Source organism: Athene noctua, chromosome Z, assembly GCF_965140245.1.
Source record: "Athene noctua chromosome Z, bAthNoc1.hap1.1, whole genome shotgun sequence".
Classification (NCBI taxonomy): Eukaryota; Metazoa; Chordata; class Aves; order Strigiformes; family Strigidae; genus Athene; species Athene noctua.
Window position 1 is genome coordinate 9933180 of NC_134077.1, and position 17409 is coordinate 9950588.

Here is a 17409-nt window from a genome sequence, read left to right on the forward strand (position 1 = left end):
AGTAAGCTTTGATGTTCTCTGATGCAGAGTCTTGGTGGTTCGGACCAAGTTCCTCGTGCATGAATACATGTGCCTATGGAAAACACATTGCAGCATTTGCATGAAACATAACCACAATGTACTTTGACATGGGAGGGCTGTAGTTCCTGGACACGCTGAGAAAAAACTTGAGACATTGATTTTATTCCCTTCTGCTATTTGCAGCATGTACTTTTCAGAGAACATGAAGAAGCCCTTGATGTCACTGCTCTGTAGGGAAGCTTTTGTTCCTGTGTAGCTGCAGCACTGTAATGAAAGTAATAAATGGTACAAGAGGCCTCAAGTTGTGCCAGGGAAGGTTTAGACTGGATATTAGGAAGCATTTCTTTACAGAAGGGGTTGTTGGGTGTTGGAATGGGCTGCCCAGAGCAGAGGTGGAGTCCTCATCCCTGGAGGTGTTTAAGAGTCGGGTTAACATAGCGCTGAGGGATCTGGTGGGGTTGGGAACTGTCAGTGCTGGGTTAATGGTTGGACTAGATCACAGAATCATCTAGGTTGGAACCAACCTAGATGATTCTGTGATGCTATGAAAGAAAATGTAAGTCACCATTACTTTAATAGACCCGAGCTGAAGTACAGCATATAAAGATATTTATGCCCTCTCCTTTGAAAGAAAGCTGTCCTGACCTTGCTTGCTAAGGGAGCAGACTGCAACACACTGAACAAACATTTTCTCCTTCAGTCAGAATCAAACTCCGCACCTCCCTGTGCTCCTTTCAGCTTCCACTCTGGGATTCATGGTGCAAAGGGACCTGGGGCTTCCATGTCTCTGCACTGGCCTAGTCACTTGTTCTACAGCCCAGACAACTTTTTGGCCTTTGTGCCATATCTTTTTGGATAGCGATGTCTGTGTGATGTCCTTCCCAATAAGCCTGAAGGCAGCCAGAAGCTGCAAGATTCCTCCTTGCCTCTGCTTTCTCCTTCTGGGAGCTGCTGAGCCAGGGCAGGTCAGTGGTGTTAAGAGTCCCATAAGCCAGGAGGACCCCTTGGTTTGTCACACAGTCTTTTGTAAAATTGACCATTCAAACAGCCTTGTCACTTTTTAACTGGGCAGGATCTGACCACTGAGGTCCTATAGACTTAGAAGCCCCTGATGCTGTTTCCTATACCATAAGTTTTCAGGTTAGAACTGCACTTTAACCTATTCACTGCTGGTTTTCAGTTACAACTGATTGTTTCCATTACCTTTCCATGCCATTCTGTCTTCTTACATGTGCTGGAAACACATGGTAGCAACCAACACATTTTGTGCCTAAACTGGGAAATCAAAGTCACCATCTTCAAATAAGCATTAATTATTTAAACAGCATCATCTTTTATTTATGAAACACATAATTACATAAGACAAACCTACCTCACACGATGGTGTGAGGCTTTCACCAGTATTTGTATGGCCTTCAGAAAGATGAAGCCACCCTGTAAGGGCTTAATAGTATTTTAATAAAGATTGTAATATTTTCCTCCAGAGTGATTGGGTATTTGAAGATGCTTTTGGGAGCACATGCACAAGGATATATGGTAAGAGCAGGGTGCAGGCTGGATTGTTTGGGGTTTTTTTTTAATGCAGTGGAGTATCTCTCACTGAGAAGGGATGGGTTACAGTGTCTTTTAGTTAATCCCATCTTGAGGTACTGTGAAGTTCCCAGTGTAGTTCACATAGACCAGAAGAGTCTGCTGTGTGACAGCTGTTCCACATCCTGCGCTCACTATTCAGAGTCCCCGCAGCTCTGGTGCATGCTTTACTGGCTTCCAGCACTGCCCAGGGCCCACCCTCCAGTGCAGCTGCTGCATTGCCTGGCAGCTGTCCTCTGCCACCCCAAAATGTGAGAAAATCCTCTAATACTCTTTAGCCCTCATAAGACGATGTGTGTCTTGTGCCGGGTGAAGATCTGCTGCAGCTGCTCTACTTATATAGGTCAGCTCTAATGAGGAAGCAGAGGTGCCAGTATGTGCCACCCCACCCCATGCCATCGTAATACATTAGTAATTCTTCTAGTAGTGAGACGTGAATGACCATTAAAGACAGTAAATGCCATATTCCAGAATTCTGTATAGTAGTGATGTTCTGTCACTTCCTACTTGTGGAGATCCCTGTGTCGTGTGTTCATGGTACCGAGCCCTGGGACTGCAGTCACATGCTTGACATACATACCGTATTTCCTTAAGCACTTTAAATAAAAATTAAGACTGTTGTCACCCCCTTGGGAACAGGCTATTTCTGATACTGTTTTACTTTTAATGCAGTGATACCTCAAACGTGTAAGGCTGTTTGCAGGCCCACTTCTTATTCAGATGAAGATGGCAGAATTCCTACAGGAGCAGGGCAGCCTCTTTTCACTTTATTTTTGTGGAGTTTTGCATTTATTGTGGAGAAATTGTGGAGAAAAAGGAGGATATTTTTGTTGTTTAAGCATCTGGGGATGCTGCCACAGAACTTGTCTGAATCCTTTCATATGGTGATAGTTGAAGTCTAGCCTGTCAGTTACACACATGGTTCCATCATGCCAACATGTTCCAGCAGAGCTGTTCCGGGATTCATGAGACCTTGTGGTTTGGTTTACTGATTTTTTGGTGCTTCCTGAATGTTTGGATCAAAACTAAACAAATCATGAGGAAAAAAAAAAATCATATTGAAATTTCTATTTCAAACTGCCCTTGCTCTTCTCTTCTCTGTGCTCTGCCAAATAAGGTGTTTGTTAGGGTGGCAGATCAGCAAGTAGAAAGTCCCCATGTCCATCAGTGTAGTATCTACCTCTTACCAAACAATATTCCAGATCAAAATTTCTTTAATTAAGTTAATTGTTTCTGCCACTGTTGGATCCTGTATTTTGATTTTTATGAACATGGAGGTATCTGGAGTCTTGCACCTCTGCTTTACTTTTCTCCAGAATGTGGTGATTTTTTTTTTTCTTTGGTGGATTTTTACACAAGGAGATTGAGTAATTTATTTGTGTCACAGACAGGTCTAGCCCTACACGGGTACACCCAGTGTGTCAGAGACCCAGTTTGTCTGGTTAAGCAGAGTAGGTTTACTGAAGACTAGTCCCTCATTTCTCCACCTGCAGGGTAGAGAAAGGGTGTGCTCCAGCAGCACCACTGCGTGTGCCCTTCTCCACTTGGTTACCCTTTGGCTGTCAGTCCGAACATCCACCTAGGCTTTGCTGTCAGGCCTTTTCCTTGGAGCATGTGATTGTCACAGTGTAGAACTCTCCACCACTGGCTGTCCTTTCTCATTTTCACATTCCAGGACGGGCTGGTTGTGAAAATCAATGAAGAGTTTGTGGATTAAAACACCAGCAAGGCTTCCCAGAGTTGGAGCCGTGAGTGGAACCCACCACCAGTGATGTCCAGCCCTAAAATGAAACACAGAAGAGGCAGCCGGTGAGCCAGACAAACCACTGCCCTGCTGCCGCACGGCACAGGGTAGGTCAGCTGAGTCTGCTGGGGCAGGAGTGAGCTGTCTGAGCAGAGGTGTCTAGTCCAAATTCACATACTGGTCTTAGACAAATTCTCTGTACACCAGTAAAATTGCTGGAGGGAGGGTCATTTTCCCCACTCACCTGGGAAAGTGGCCCTGCACTGTCTGCGGGTTTCTTGTTCTCCTTCTGAAATAGTCTGGGTGATCCTGATGAGTGTGACTGTCAGACAGACAGACATGCACGCCTTTTCCCTCCCCATTTCCAATAATACCTGCACCTCCTCTACCAAGCTCTCAAAGATATTTTCTGGAAATGTAATGAAAGATTTTGAGTACATAATGCACAGGGCTCATCTATGAACAACGCTTGCTCTCTAAGTATGGAGAGCGCTCTCTGCAGCAATACCATCACTTAGTCCAAAGAAAAAGGCTTCATGACTGTTTTGTGTTGGGCTTCTCTCCTCGAGAGCTGAGCAGTGTAAAAGCAAAATGGATCACTCACGTGAAGACGTCCATTCCCCAGCCAGCAATTGCCGTGAAGACCCTGGGGGGCAGGTCCCGGGAGGGGTTTATGGCGTAGCCTGTGTTCAACCCCATCCCCAGGCCGATGCCCAGGACCAGGATACCCGTGAGAAGGGCCTGCGTGCCTTTCAGGGCTGCGTTGTTTTTCTCATCATGGATGATCAAAATGCCCAGGAGCAGCATCACTGTTGCTGTAAACTGCAGGAGAGAGAGAACAGGTCAAGGAAGAGAATGGTGAAGGCAGAAAGATCCTGCTCAGTAGAGAGGAAGAGACTTCCCACAATGGAAGAGCATGTGGGATTCATGATCTGATCAAATCACAGAGGACCCTATTTTTTTTTCCCTCCTCAAAGGGGGACTGAAGAAAATTCTTGACTCATTTCCCAGCAAAAATGTCTCCACCTCATAACCAAAAATGCTCTAGGACTGATACGAACTTCTCAGCACTGCCCTCTCCCTCCACTTTTCAAGTCAGTGACATGGGTTATTTTAAGTACATTTCATCTAACAGAGGCAGAGCCATAACAAACTAGCAAGGGAAATCTGATCCTCCCTAGAGGGAGTGATGTTCTATATAGCCTGTTGTGATAGCCATTTCAGGACTAAAAGCAGATACTGGATTCTCATCTGGGAAAGCGAATCTGCCATCTGTGACAGTATGTAGCTGGCATTTGTAGATCTGCAGTGCCCAAGACATCTGGAACTGTGGTTTGAGTAGAGGTGATGACTCCTGTCTCTGCTTCAGAAAATGCAGCTGGAGAGCCCTGGACTGCTTGCAGAGATGCCAGCAAAAGCAGAAAGTTGCAGCTCTTGGCAGCGCACTGTCACTCTCATTTGCTTTCTTGTGCATCAAGGACACTGCATGCTCCACAGGAGGCTGAGTTATCAGGTCCCCACCTGTAGGCTCCGCAGCTCTCACCATCCTCCTCATCATGCCCAGGCAAGAGTTCTGTCAGCTCGGAGACTAAAGCACAGGCTTTCTCAGGTTTGAATTGGAAGTGAATGTTCCTTCTCCAGTATCCCAGTGCTCCACATCCCCTGAAGCATCCCCTTCCTCTTTCTGGACATCTAGACATTGTGTTTTATGCTGGGAATCAACTGTGCACGGTCTAAATTGGACTGTTCAGACCCCAGAGGTTCAATCCAGGCAGGCTGTGTTCATGTGAAGACAATCCCAGGTCCTCTGTGCCTGTGATGGGCAGACAGCAGAGCTGCCTGGGAGCACGAAGCAAGTGTAGGATCCAAAAAGGGGAAGAATAGTTCAGGGAGCTGCCCAGAGACCAAAAGAGATGGTTCCTGATATAGCTCAGCTTCCCGTTTCTTGGGCTGCATGCAGGAAAGTTGCTTGAAGGGCACTCAGACCACGCTGCAGAGCAGCAGGCATTAACTTTTAGGTTTGCTCAGCCCCCAAGGTGCCTTAGATCCTACCTGTCAGGCATCTGCCTGGATGGTGGGCTCCTTGGAGTGGAGGTTGTGATTCTGTCTGCACACATAGCACTGTCAGTGTCCCCTGACCGTGTCCCCTGACAGTAGCAGACATGCAGTATCACCTGCTACCACCCACCTTCTCCTAGCACACCATGGCAGTCCCCACTGACCTCTGTGAAGAAGCCCCCCACCAAAGATACGTAGGGAGCAGGGTAAGTGGAGAAGATCGACGCTGTGGCAGTTGGTCCTGTTACTGTAAAGTTCCCCTTGGTGTAGTCATACAGAGCATCTAGAAAAGATGGGAATTACAGGAGTTAGCACAGAGTTTATCCCACATGGCACGTATGCAAGTCCACCACTGCAGCCAGCACAGACATCAAGGGGAAGAGGCAATGGGAGATATCATGGAGGTGACGCAGCCCTCGCAGGACATGATCTCACCGGTATCCGTTACCTGCAGACTTCAGTCTGCAATTGCTTCCTTATGCCTACCAGTTCCCTGTCCTTGCTCCAGGAGCCTGGGGCAGGCTGGATGCTCTGGATGCAGTGGAGGACTCCATCCTTCTGGCCCTCAGAGGCCGAGACGTGCTGGAGCCAATGGGTGATGGATCCTCTGCTCACAACTCAAAACCACAGATGACTGCTATCCTGTTTTCCACAGACCAGGAAAGTCCCCCAGAGCTCTAGCTGTACCAATACATGGCAGTCCATCTAACTCAAGACCTTGCAGACCCTGGAAACAAAATGCTGACAAAATGCAGCTACTGGCCTTGAGCTGGGGACAGGTTTTGGCAGTGGGAGTGCCCTGAGCAACAGCAGCTGTGTTCTCCAGGAACTGCACATCCCTCCCAGAGATATCTGGGCCCTGCTCTGGCCTTGAGCTATGAAAGTCTGTCCCACAAGCCAGGAGCTCGCCCTCCTCACCCAGACATCATGCTGGGTACTGTAAAAGGTTTTTGACAAACTCAGTTAAGACTGAAATGGTGCCCACAGCAACCCCTGTCATAAAAGACACAACCATACCATAGTAGAGGGCAAAGACGGTGGCTGCTGCCATAAATGAGCCCAGGAACTGTCCAATCAGATAAGCTGGGAGCTTTCTCCAGGGGAGGTTTCCTAAAATGCAGTGTGTGAGGGTGATGGCAGCGTTCAGATGTGCTCCTGCAAAAACACAGCAAAAGAGAGTGGCCTCAGCCCTGATGCAGCTGTTTTGGAGCATGTCCTACACTCCACCACAACCACCCAGACCTTACTTCAGAACACCAGGACTCTCTCAAGGCAGGGTCTCCCTCCTGCACAGACTCAAAACTGATATGTTTTCCCTGGGAAGCTGAATGATACAGGACAGAGAGCTGCTAGCTTCAGTCTTCTAAAAATTCTGTAGACCACAGGCTGCCTCCAAAGAGTGGGTCATCTCACCTGCAGAAATACCTCTCTTGGCATGGCATGAGTTTCCCTTTGTATGGGCTTCTCTCTATTCAGCCTAAGGGGAGCCCAGAATTTAGGCTCACCACCCACCTTTCCTATGGCTACAGGTAGATGAAGCAAATCTTACCCCAAACAATTGGAACGCCTTCTGAAAACATCTGATAGACAAGCAGGGCCTCATCGTGGCAGAGATGAGCACCCCGGCTGATGGGAGCTGCAGGCCCTTAGCACATGTGTCAAGCAAGGCATAAGATGCTGGGGAAACAAACTGCAAAATCAACCACTGATTCCCCATGTCTTCATGTCTGCAAAGCAAATCTTACACAGGGCTCTCAGCAGGGACTCAGATTAGCTCTTAGATGTCACTGCCTTTAGAAGGGGTTACCAGGATGGTCAATCCTGCCCAGACCATGATTCCTCCCACAAGTGTGGAGCAGATCCTGTCCTTCCCTTGCAGAGTTTGTAATCTTGGTCTGCATTTCCTTACGTCTCTTAGTAGGTGGCTTTCATATATTGCAAGACCAGTTTTCCCTGTTTTGAGGAGACACTTTCTATGGAGGAGGTTGGTATCACAATGGTGTTTTTGGAGAAGGACTAGGTGGATCCAGGTTTAGTGCCCTCATTACAAACAATGTTTGTTCTCCAGGACTCATCTCCCCCTTGAGTACAAAGGAAATGCTTGCTTTTCCTGCCTAGTAGGTGTAAAGTTTGGGTGTCAATAAAAGTTCCAACATTAGGGGCCATCTCCTCCTCCAGACTCAGAAAGGGGTAGGATGCAGACACACATCATCTCATCAAAGTGCAGGACAGAGTGAGATGAAAGCGTATGTACTGCCTGCTATGGTCCCACAACCACAACTGAATGGGGTGAGAGTCCTTTTTCTTTGAGCCTCTGATCCTTTGCAGGTATGACCAGTCATTTCAGAGATCACAAGAAGAATCTTGTGACACAAATGAAGACGGATTACAATGCCAGGAAGCCCCGAAGCTGGCTCTGGAACCAGAGTGTTGCTGACTGATCTGAGACCCCTTCTCCCACTTACCAGCCCTCAGCAGATCAGCTTCACCTCAAATGTCACCTGGAAGTCCAGGGACCTACTTTCCCCAGCCTACTTTCCCCATAATGTACCCACCAGATCCAAAAGGACGGGGAGACCGAGAGCTGACTGCTCACATGGAAAAATTTTCCTCTCCAAGCCATCCCCAGCTTGGACATCTCTTTCCTCCAACAATTCAAGAGCGAGGACTTGCTTTAATTTTCTGTTCACTAGAGCCCTTAATCTCTTCTCCTGGAGCAAATAAATGCAGAAATTGCACAAGGCTAAGGTAATGCTCTGTCATGTGAGAGATACCACCCCATGGTCCTGAAACACCACCTCCTGAGTTCATGTGGGTGTGTGTGCATGGGTGTGGATGATAAGGAGAAAATTTGCATACCATTCCTTGTTGCAACATCGGCAATAAGCTCTCCTTTGCAAAAAATTATTTACTTCCCTGTGGGCCATATTGGCAGAGTGTTTTCAGAGCTCCTTGTCTCCTTGGGCTGTGATGGGATACCCCAAGTGTCTAATGGGGGGGCACTGCTGAAATCTGGCTCTGCTGACCGCAACAGGAGTGGGTAGCCAAGCCTCTGCCACTCTCCCCATCCCACTTGCCCTTGTCCCAGCTAAAGTCACATATTTGAGGTCAGCACACTGTAGGTATCCTGTGCCTGTCTTGTCCTCTGCTTGTCCTGACCTTGTCACGCCATCGCGGCGTCTCAGCTTGACCTCAGACCTGCCTCCTCCCTGCAGACTTGACTGTGAACACTGAGTCATGAGGCTGACCCTGGTTATGGTCACTAGACCTGCTCTGCTCTTCTCTCATGGGGCCCCTAGGACGGCCTTTTTTTCTGTTGAGGGCACTGCTCTGCCTTTCAATGCCATCACCCACCTCTCCGCAGACCAGTCATGCTGCCCCCAATGCATGTTGTCTTTATAGGACATAGAGATGTCCCATGCTCAAGTGTCCCGCTCACCAGAGATTCCCCCAGCTGCATGGATGCCCAAGGTAACACCAATGCCAAATCCCAAATTGATGCTCAGATGCTGCCCAAAGTCTCCTCTTCCTAATACCACTTGTGCCACAGAAGACAAGCCGAAGACCTAGTGCACGGAAAAAGGAAGAGAGAAAGGAGTGTTAAAAGTAGTGTTATTACTGTGGTGGACTGAGCTTCTTTGATACTTTTCCCGCAATACTAATAAATTCCCGAAGACATCAAGACTTTAAGGTGCCCACAGTCAGAAGATGAAGAAAGAATGACCCTTCCCTGCAAAAACTGCAGCAGTACCTGCAACATTCATCATTGGTGCCCATCACACCAAACCAGGCACTCTAGTCATGGTTGGGTATGGGAGACAAAACCCACCAAGATCCAGGGCTCAAGAGGGATCACTCGCACAGCCACAGTAAGGGTGTCTGTACCTGAAATCAGGGATATGAGCCAAGGGAGCATCACTGCAGACCACCCGGAGACGGTGCCCAAGCCGGATGGAAGGAGGCTGCTCAAATTCTGGTTGTCTTTCTTTTCCTGGTGTGCAATTTATTGGCCAAAAATGTACTTTGGGCAGCACACAGCTATTTGCCAACTGATCTCTAATTTTGGTAACTTATTCTGGTGAAAAACAAGGAAGGAAATTCTGGTGTGACTTTTCCTTTCAACATATATACTTTCAATTAAAAAACCACCAAAGTTTCAATATTTTTTTAGTGACTAAATCAGAACCAGGAAATAAATTTAAAAGTAAATACTGTTCAGCAGGAAAAGATATATTCAAGAAATTGCTCTGGCCTGAAAGGAAATTCAATTTCACTTTTTTAATGTGGTCAGAGGGTGGAAAAAACAGTTCTTTGCACAGGTCTTGGAGAGGTCTTTCTTTGCACTGAAATCTGGAGGAGGACAAAGCTTCTCTTGAGGTCTCTGCCTCGAAAACCACTTAGGGCTTGGAGAGTGTATCCTGTTCTCTGGACTGCATCAGTGTTTATCCAGGGTGACATGTCCCTCCATTACAAAAAAGTCAGTATGTTCTCCAGCATCTAAACTTCTCTTCTGACTGTTCTATTTCGACTTTTTTTTTTTTTTTTTTTTTTCCTAGCTACTCTGGCTGGCTCCAAATTTTATTTATCTCATGTGTCTGCTCTCCCTCTTTGCTTTCAGACATCACCAAAATCCCCTGTTCCCCAGAAACGTTGTTCTTATCTCTCTCATATACACAGACCACACTTTGTGTTCTGCACAGAGCTACAACCTTCACAGTGTGAGCCCTTCTCAGTCTGCCTCAGCAAAAGCCCCAAAAAAGCAGTGTTTGGGATATCGCCCGGCATCTGCAAAGCCCTTACAAAAACTCTGCCTACTCATCTCTGACTTCCAAAGCCACATCCAGAAGAAGCCAAATGCATAAGGCACAGGTTTTGCAGGACAGCACGCAGGTGCAGAGAGGGGTGCAGGGCAGGAGACGTGACTGTTGCTGCACAGTATCCTGAAAAAAACACAGGACAGGCCACAGAATGTATTTTTCAGCACAGATTCAAACCTCTGGCCTCTTCCTCTGTTCTTACCTTTTTTTTTTTTTTTTTCCTACTTCCCTACTCCTTGTGCTGTTTACTCCCACTGCCTGGTTTCCTCCTTTATGAACATTGCCAGTCCATTACAGTGATAGGCACTGAGTGCTGGTGTCCAAATAACAGCCATCCAGGCATCCTGGAGATGCATCCAGCACATTCCCTGTTGAGCTGAGGCCCAGGAGGTGCTGAAGAGCTGGATGATGCATTCTAATGCTGGATGCTGTTTGTTGCCAGCCCTTGATGGGGGTCCATCAGCAGTGTCCCTCCTCCTACTCTATTCCCTCATGGGGATCAGTGAAGGAAGAGTCAACGGGAGCTTCAGGGTCCAAAATCTGCCTTGGACTATCAGAGTGCAGGGAAAAGTCTGCTCCCCATGCTGCTTCCCAGAGACAGCCCTGGCAGGACACCTCTGAACTTGTCCTTTATCACCCGCGAACTTACACCACCAAAAAACAAAGGGAATGGAAAAGGAAAAGGGTTTGCTCAGCACCAGCTGAGGAGTCACAGATGCCTGTACTCTGACTTCCAATGCATGCAAAACTGCTTGTGTAGTAGAGTGAAATTCAAGGAGCTGGATGTGCAATAAGATGTGATAAAAAGCAAGCATCCTTTGTACATGCAGTCGTTGCCCTTGAAAATAAGCACCTTTATCTGTACAGACAGCTGTGTGAAAAAGTCCCCATGCTTACACAGATCTTATCTTCCTCCTGTGCAAATCTCCAAGTACAAGTTATCTGGGTTATCCCCAGCCCTACCATTATAGTCTCTGTCCAGTCCAAAGTGTCTCAGCCCAGGCTAAAACCAGGGTAGTAAGTTGGCACAGACAGCTACTGGACTTTTTCAAGGGGAGGATCTCATTTTGCTAAGTTGGTCCCACGCAGGAAGGCTGTGGGCCAGGTGGGCACCTAACCCCCATCGGGCATTAGTTCTGACTGCAAAGCCTTCCTCACCCTGTCTCCAACACCTCTGAAACAGGCAAAGAGCAAAAAAACACTTTGCTTTTTCTGCATGAAACATATTTCTCATAAAGGAAGGAGTTTCTGTATGATTTGGATAAGGACTATTCATTTGCCAGGAAACCAAAACCAAAATCCTGGCATGCTTTACACCCAGTGATTATGTTTCCTAACAGTGGGTTGTGGCTCCAGAGAGTTTCATGGGCATTTATTACCCTGGCAACCCGGGGTAAGAGGATCCCCCAACCACACCATTGCCTCTGGCACAGCAGGAAGAAAATCCTCAATTCACTGCATGGGATCTTTCAGGGGGGTTGGCACAAGTGTTGCATTGCCCCATCTGACCAGATACTGCTCTTTGGTTTCAGTCCCAGACTCTCTCATTTTCCTCCTAGAAGAGAACTGAAAGAGCAGCTCATCCCCAACTGCTTCACCCTCTCCCAGTGCCCACCTCCCACCCTCCACATTGCTTTTTTTCCTCCAGGAGGTTTTTGACAGATGGTCTACCTGATAGGAAGCCACAGCCCCACCAGAAAAGAGGAGTGAGCAATAGCAACCAGCTGCTGAGCAAGCCTGAGGTCGTGGCAGGAAACCACTGACTTTACATATTAGTGCTGCAGTTACTCTCTCACCCACCCTGCACACACGCACACTCACATGCACGGACACACATGGGCCCATCTCTTCCTTACCATGAGGATGAACATCCCCAGTGCTTCTGCCAGCAGCTCCCTGACGGTGCCGCTACGAATGGTGAGCGCCTTCTGAATCTTCTCCAGCATTTTGCTCTCTGGCTCCAGCCTGTAGCCGTGGGAGCTCCTGTTGTGACAGCACACTTCATTGCGCTGAGCTAAGTTACCCTTTGAAACCTGGCACCCTCCCTTCACCCCCAGACACCTTCATTCATTTGGTTAACGATGAACAAGCCAATAAACTAGCAGCCAGCTTCAGAGCCTTCACACAAACACACTTGCCATGCTTTTAAAACGATATGGTAAAGATGCAATATTTCTGCTACTGGGGCATTGCAAACGCTCTGCCTCTGCCCAGGAGCAGCCTATCTCCAGAGCTGTGGATCTGTAAATAGCCTTGGTGTGCTCCTAAAGCCTCTGTCTTTCTCCATAAGCTTTTCCACAGAAATTGAACAGGAATTTTGGCTCTGCTCTGCATTGCAACCCACTGGCTGGTGGTTTGGTGTCATTTTTTTTTTAACAGGTGGGATTAGCCTGTGCTTTGGAGGACTATTTGGATGCCCAGCCTGCAGTGGGGATGCTCTGACTGGAGCTGGTGTGCACCACTGTCTGCAGCTGGGAAGAGCTCAACGCTTTGAGCGTTGCTTCAGGTTGAATATTTGCTCTTGCTGAATGCATCTGTGTCTGCCCCTCCCATCACACCAGTGGAGAGCCTCCCCACCAGCCCCCTGGTCTGTCCTCTCATGGGGGGCAAGGAGACACCAGTCTTGGCAGTGGTCCCCAGAGACCTTCAGTCTCATCTGGCTGCCAGAGCAGAGCCCTCACTGCCCTGATTCCTCCTCCATCTCCTGATTCCCTGTGTTTATCTCCCTACTCACCAGATGCTCTTACCTCTCCACTGTGAAAAGGTTTTAATACCTTTGTTGAAAAACCTGAGCCCACTGAACACTCAGGACCTTTTTCTGCAAACCTTGTCTGGTTCTCCGCTGGTCTTCTTCACCTTCCTCTCAACCTGCTGCAGCTTCTCAGTGTGACTCTGGAGGGTACACAGTGCACAGCTCTTTGAGGCATTACCAGCAGCTGCCCCGATGGGGACATAGCACTCTGATCATGCTGCCCTCCTGTCATCTCCCTCTGCACCACTGCATTGCAAAAGTTCTTGTGCTTTTCTTTCACCCACAGGACACTGAGCAGCTGTATGGAAGAACCTGTGAAGCTGATTCTCCTCTCTGGTCCATAGATGATTTGTCTATCTTGTGGCAGGGAAGGGGTTTATGGACTGGGGTAAATCCTCCTCCAGCAACAGATCAGCTCTTGACCTCAGTGAACACCTGGCTGAATATACAGTAATTTACTAGTCTGTCTCTGATACTAAGGACCATTTAATCATGACGGATGATAACCAACGGGCTGGCAAGGGCGTTCCTACAGCATATTTCCAGGTGGGAAGGTTTTTTGTTTTATGAGTCTGTGAGCCATGCTTTGGTACAGAAAATGTGGCCAATAAATCTTTCCAGGTCACTTCATTCTCTGCCATACAAATATTTATTAGTGGAGCACACAAACACAGGCCCTGGAGCACAAGGTCAGGGTGGTGACAAGAGTTTCTTCTGTACATGGGCATTTCCAGCTGACATGTGAAGCTGAGGTCCTGGCATCAGCATGTCTTGGAGATCTCCCAGCCTTTCTCAGATGGACGAGCTGTGAGTGGGTCAGCATCCCCCCCAGCTGGACCTACAACTTCAGTTTTCAATCCTAGATCTCAGGGAGTCTTCCAAGTGGATTCCTCCCCTGTGGGCAAACAAGAAAGCTGCCTGTCTCTGAAAGGCTTTATCTCCTGCATTTAAACATTAACTACAGGCATCTCCATATTCTAATTTGGGCTGAAAAATGGACAGGCACTTCCTGGGAACACCAGGCTCCTATAGACTTGCAGTCTTCTCAGGAGAGAAAAGCCATCCCAGTTTGCAATAGAAATCTTTGATATTTGCAGCATAATCCCTGATAATGCCACCAAATTCCCTAAAACTCCAGCATGCTTCTAGGATAGCATCAAGGATCACTAGATATGTTTCTTGTTAGTGCTTGTCCTTTTACACAGGTCATTCCACAAGATGGCACTGAGACATTAATTTCTCCCTTAAAAGTTTTCAGAAGGGTTCCTCTGTTGGCTGCTGAAAACGTGAGAACCCTTTAGTTTTAGGGTTCCTCTGGGCATTTTTAAACAAAAGTGATCTGCCAGAGTTCAGGGAGGGTAACAACAACAAAAACAAACATCTTCCTATAGGTCCTGCAGGGCAGACCATCTCTGTTCCGACAGCACTCAAAACTGAAGTGTGTGAACCTGTGGTTCCACTTCATAATCAGCAGAAAGCTGTTCATCCCCACCTAAATAAGCATCTGAGGCCAGACCCATGAGTCATGCTGGATGTTGGCAGTTTCCCTCCAGCTCTGCTCTGGGCCCGTGGAGTGATCGACTCCAGCGTGCACACCCACGTGGAGGTATCTACCGCCAGGTGAGCTGGGCTGCCCTCCCTCCCTGAATCCAGATGTGCTGATCTTGAGCGAGCACAAACAACCACGTGAGTCAGCCAAGGGCTGGAGTGCAAAGATCTGCCAGTTGCCCAACATGACCTGTTTGTACTTGCATGGTTTCACCTACCTGCAGGGCTGACGAGGATCTCTGGTGTCACCAGATATAGTCCCCTATTAAGATAGGCAGCCACACCACATCTTCCCTTTTGTGACCTGGCCAGTCGCCATTTTAGGGATAAGTGCTTTTTGCCCCAACTCCTCTGGAAGCCTCTTACCAGCACTTGCTGCTCTGGAGATAAGAGATTTTCTTTTACTTTTCAGCCAAAGCCATTTGTTCATGTGCCAGTGTTAGACCACCACAGTCATGAGTTAACTTGTTTCTTACAGGTTCTATCCCTGAAGTTTTCCTATAACATTTGTTAGAAGAGTGTTAGCTGCTTGTGCTTAGCCCTGCACCACCTCCTGATGTTTACCTTGACTTGCTCACAGGTTGAAACTTCACTCAACGTTGACCCTACAATGCTTTTACCATGTTTTCCACTGCACATTAAGCAATCACCTGCTAAACCAAACCCATTTTCTTCCCTACGGCAGGTGTGCTTTCAGCACTAGTAATAAAGGCCTCAGTTTAGAGAGGGAAATTTGGCACAGTCGAGGCCCACTAACTGCTGGTGATGATACCCATGGTACTGAAGAGGTGGAGGAACAACCCCCCTGGGCCCTGATAGAGCAGCCCTGGGAAGGATGAGCTCCCAGGGACTCTAGGGCAGTCATGCTTCTGCAAGGAATAACTTCTCTAACTCAGTTTGACAGTGCACATGTTTCCTCTACGCCCAGGAGCTCATTTAACTCTTAATTGCGCTTATCAACAGCTGGAACATCGCCACTCCATTAGCTTCAGCCCTTCTGGTGAAACAGTAACTTTTCCCCAGAGGCTGAGACATGTCTGAGCAGACAGCACAGCAGAGGAGCTCCTCACCGTGGATGAAGACAGCTTGCTCCTCCATCAGGCCAAGTGAACAAGGCACTGAGACATCTCCAGGCCCCTTTAGGAAGCAAGGGCTGGTCAGAGACACTGGTGTGACCTTAGCTGTCCAGAATAGACCCCACTTGACGTATCCTAGAGCACCTGCACCCAGTGGTCTCACATTTAATGCTCATGGGTCTACCTCCTCCTCTCCCTTATGGATGGCAGGCACTGAGCAAGTCGCAGACACCCCAGATATTTGTGTCTCAGTGGAGGCCTTTGCTCTCTGTACTGTTACACAACTCCCCATTCCCAGGATACCAGCCTCTGTGGCCTTTCAGGTCACCCTGCACACCACCACCCCTTGCCCTGAAGCTGGACAAAGGCACATCACCTGCGCATGCTCCTTTCCAATGAAAGCGGGCTAGCTCTTACCGTGCCTGGCAGGAGTGGTAGCTGAAGACACCAACGGAGGAATGTGGTGGCAACGATGAGTAGAATCCTGCTCTGGTCTGCAGTCCTCCACTTCGCTCCCCAGGGGCATGGTGCCTCCCCACCCCAGACTGCTAAATCTTGCTCAGCTGGAGGTAATCCGTGAGGCGTCGGTGTCAGCAGGAGGAGAATTACATGGCTTTTGTTGGTCATTAGGGTGAGAGCAGGGTTGTCCAGGAAGGGGTCGCCTGGGGTGGCACTGTCCCCATCGTTGAGCAACAAAGCAGAAAGCACCTGGGCTCCCCTGGCCAATGACCTACACACCTCACCTTGGACCACCCTCCCCTCATGCCCTCATCTGGCTTACCAGACAGAATCAGGTCATTTTTACGTGCAGCAAAGTGTGATGTTTTTTGAGGCACCCAACTAGCTTCAATCTGGACAAAGCCCTGGAAAGTCTCCCCCATGTGCTGGTATAGGACATTCAACCGAGAGAGAAACAGAGGCACTGGGGCACCGCAAGATCTGCAAGAGACTTGTGGTACTTGTGGGATTTCCACCGAGGTCCTGCCAGCTCCTCACCTGCTGTCATCCCCCATTCCTTGTATCATCCCTGACCTGTGAGCATCTTTCTCTCCTGACCTGCTCAGGGCCAGGCTCCCACCCTACCCCTGTGTGTGGAAGAATCCTCCTGACTTCCCTGGGACCCTGCTGCAGGGCTCCCCAAGACCCAGCTAAAGAGCAGGGGGGTCTGTGGGTGCAAATGCTTCTGCCAAGCTTTGAGCTGCCTGCTTCAGTCTGCTTTCAATCCACAGATAAGGTGAAAGCCAGGGAAACCACAGGGCTCACAGGACATTGTCACCCTAGAGATAAGAGGAACTAGGCTTTCTCCTGGAGTGTGAACACCCACACTCTGAAAGGAGAGATTAAAGGAGAAAAGCTGCAGTCTGGGAAGGAGACACTGGATGAACTGGATGAGGCCCAGAAGTTGCAGAGCCTGGTGGAACCAGCATGCTGATCTGAATGTTTTCCTGCTTCTGACTGTACCCCAGAGACAGCAGAGAATGGCTGTGTCTTCACCTCAGGACGTATGCTCTTACAAACAGTGCCATTGACAAAACCCCTTTTACCTCATCTTGTGTTCCCTCCTCTATCTCATCCCTCCCCCAGTCACTCCACTCCAGGACAGTCTACAGGACCCACCCGCCCAGCATCTCCCTAGGAAGCACCAAAAAGGCATGAGCCTGTGTTAATAGTCTCAAAGAGCAAAACCAGAGCAGGAGCTGGTGACAGGAACACAGCCATGGCTGCTCCCTCTGGAGCAAGGCTGAGCCAACAATCAACAAAGTCATCCTTCACACTACCAGATGTTTAAGGGTGGACTACATC

At 48.5% G+C, this 17409-nt stretch overlaps 1 protein-coding gene across 6 annotated transcripts; it reads right to left on the reverse strand.

Annotated features, from left to right (window-relative positions):
* Window position 1: 1 nt before the first annotated feature.
* Window positions 2-16158, reverse strand: LOC141973977 (aquaporin-7-like). Of its 6 annotated transcripts, none has more exons than XR_012635642.1 (9): window positions 16024-16158; window positions 14749-14910; window positions 12087-12213; window positions 8853-8979; window positions 6431-6568; window positions 5578-5696; window positions 3960-4177; window positions 546-3392; window positions 2-512 (listed from the first exon to the last, which is right to left on the reverse strand). XR_012635642.1 is itself a non-coding variant. In XM_074933098.1 (9 exons), the coding sequence occupies exons 4-9, from the start codon at window positions 12174-12176 to the stop codon at window positions 3233-3235; spliced, it is 852 nt and encodes a 283-aa protein (XP_074789199.1). In that variant the 5' UTR covers window positions 12177-12213; window positions 12978-13122; window positions 14749-14910; window positions 16024-16158; the 3' UTR covers window positions 2-3232. The 6 variants fall into 6 exon arrangements, 5 of the variants coding, with proteins under 5 accessions (XP_074789199.1, XP_074789198.1, XP_074789200.1 ...); XM_074933098.1 differs by adding an exon at window positions 12978-13122 and having other exon boundaries at window positions 2-3392; XM_074933097.1 differs by adding an exon at window positions 12978-13877 and having other exon boundaries at window positions 2-3392.
* Window positions 16159-17409: the final 1251 nt, after the last annotated feature.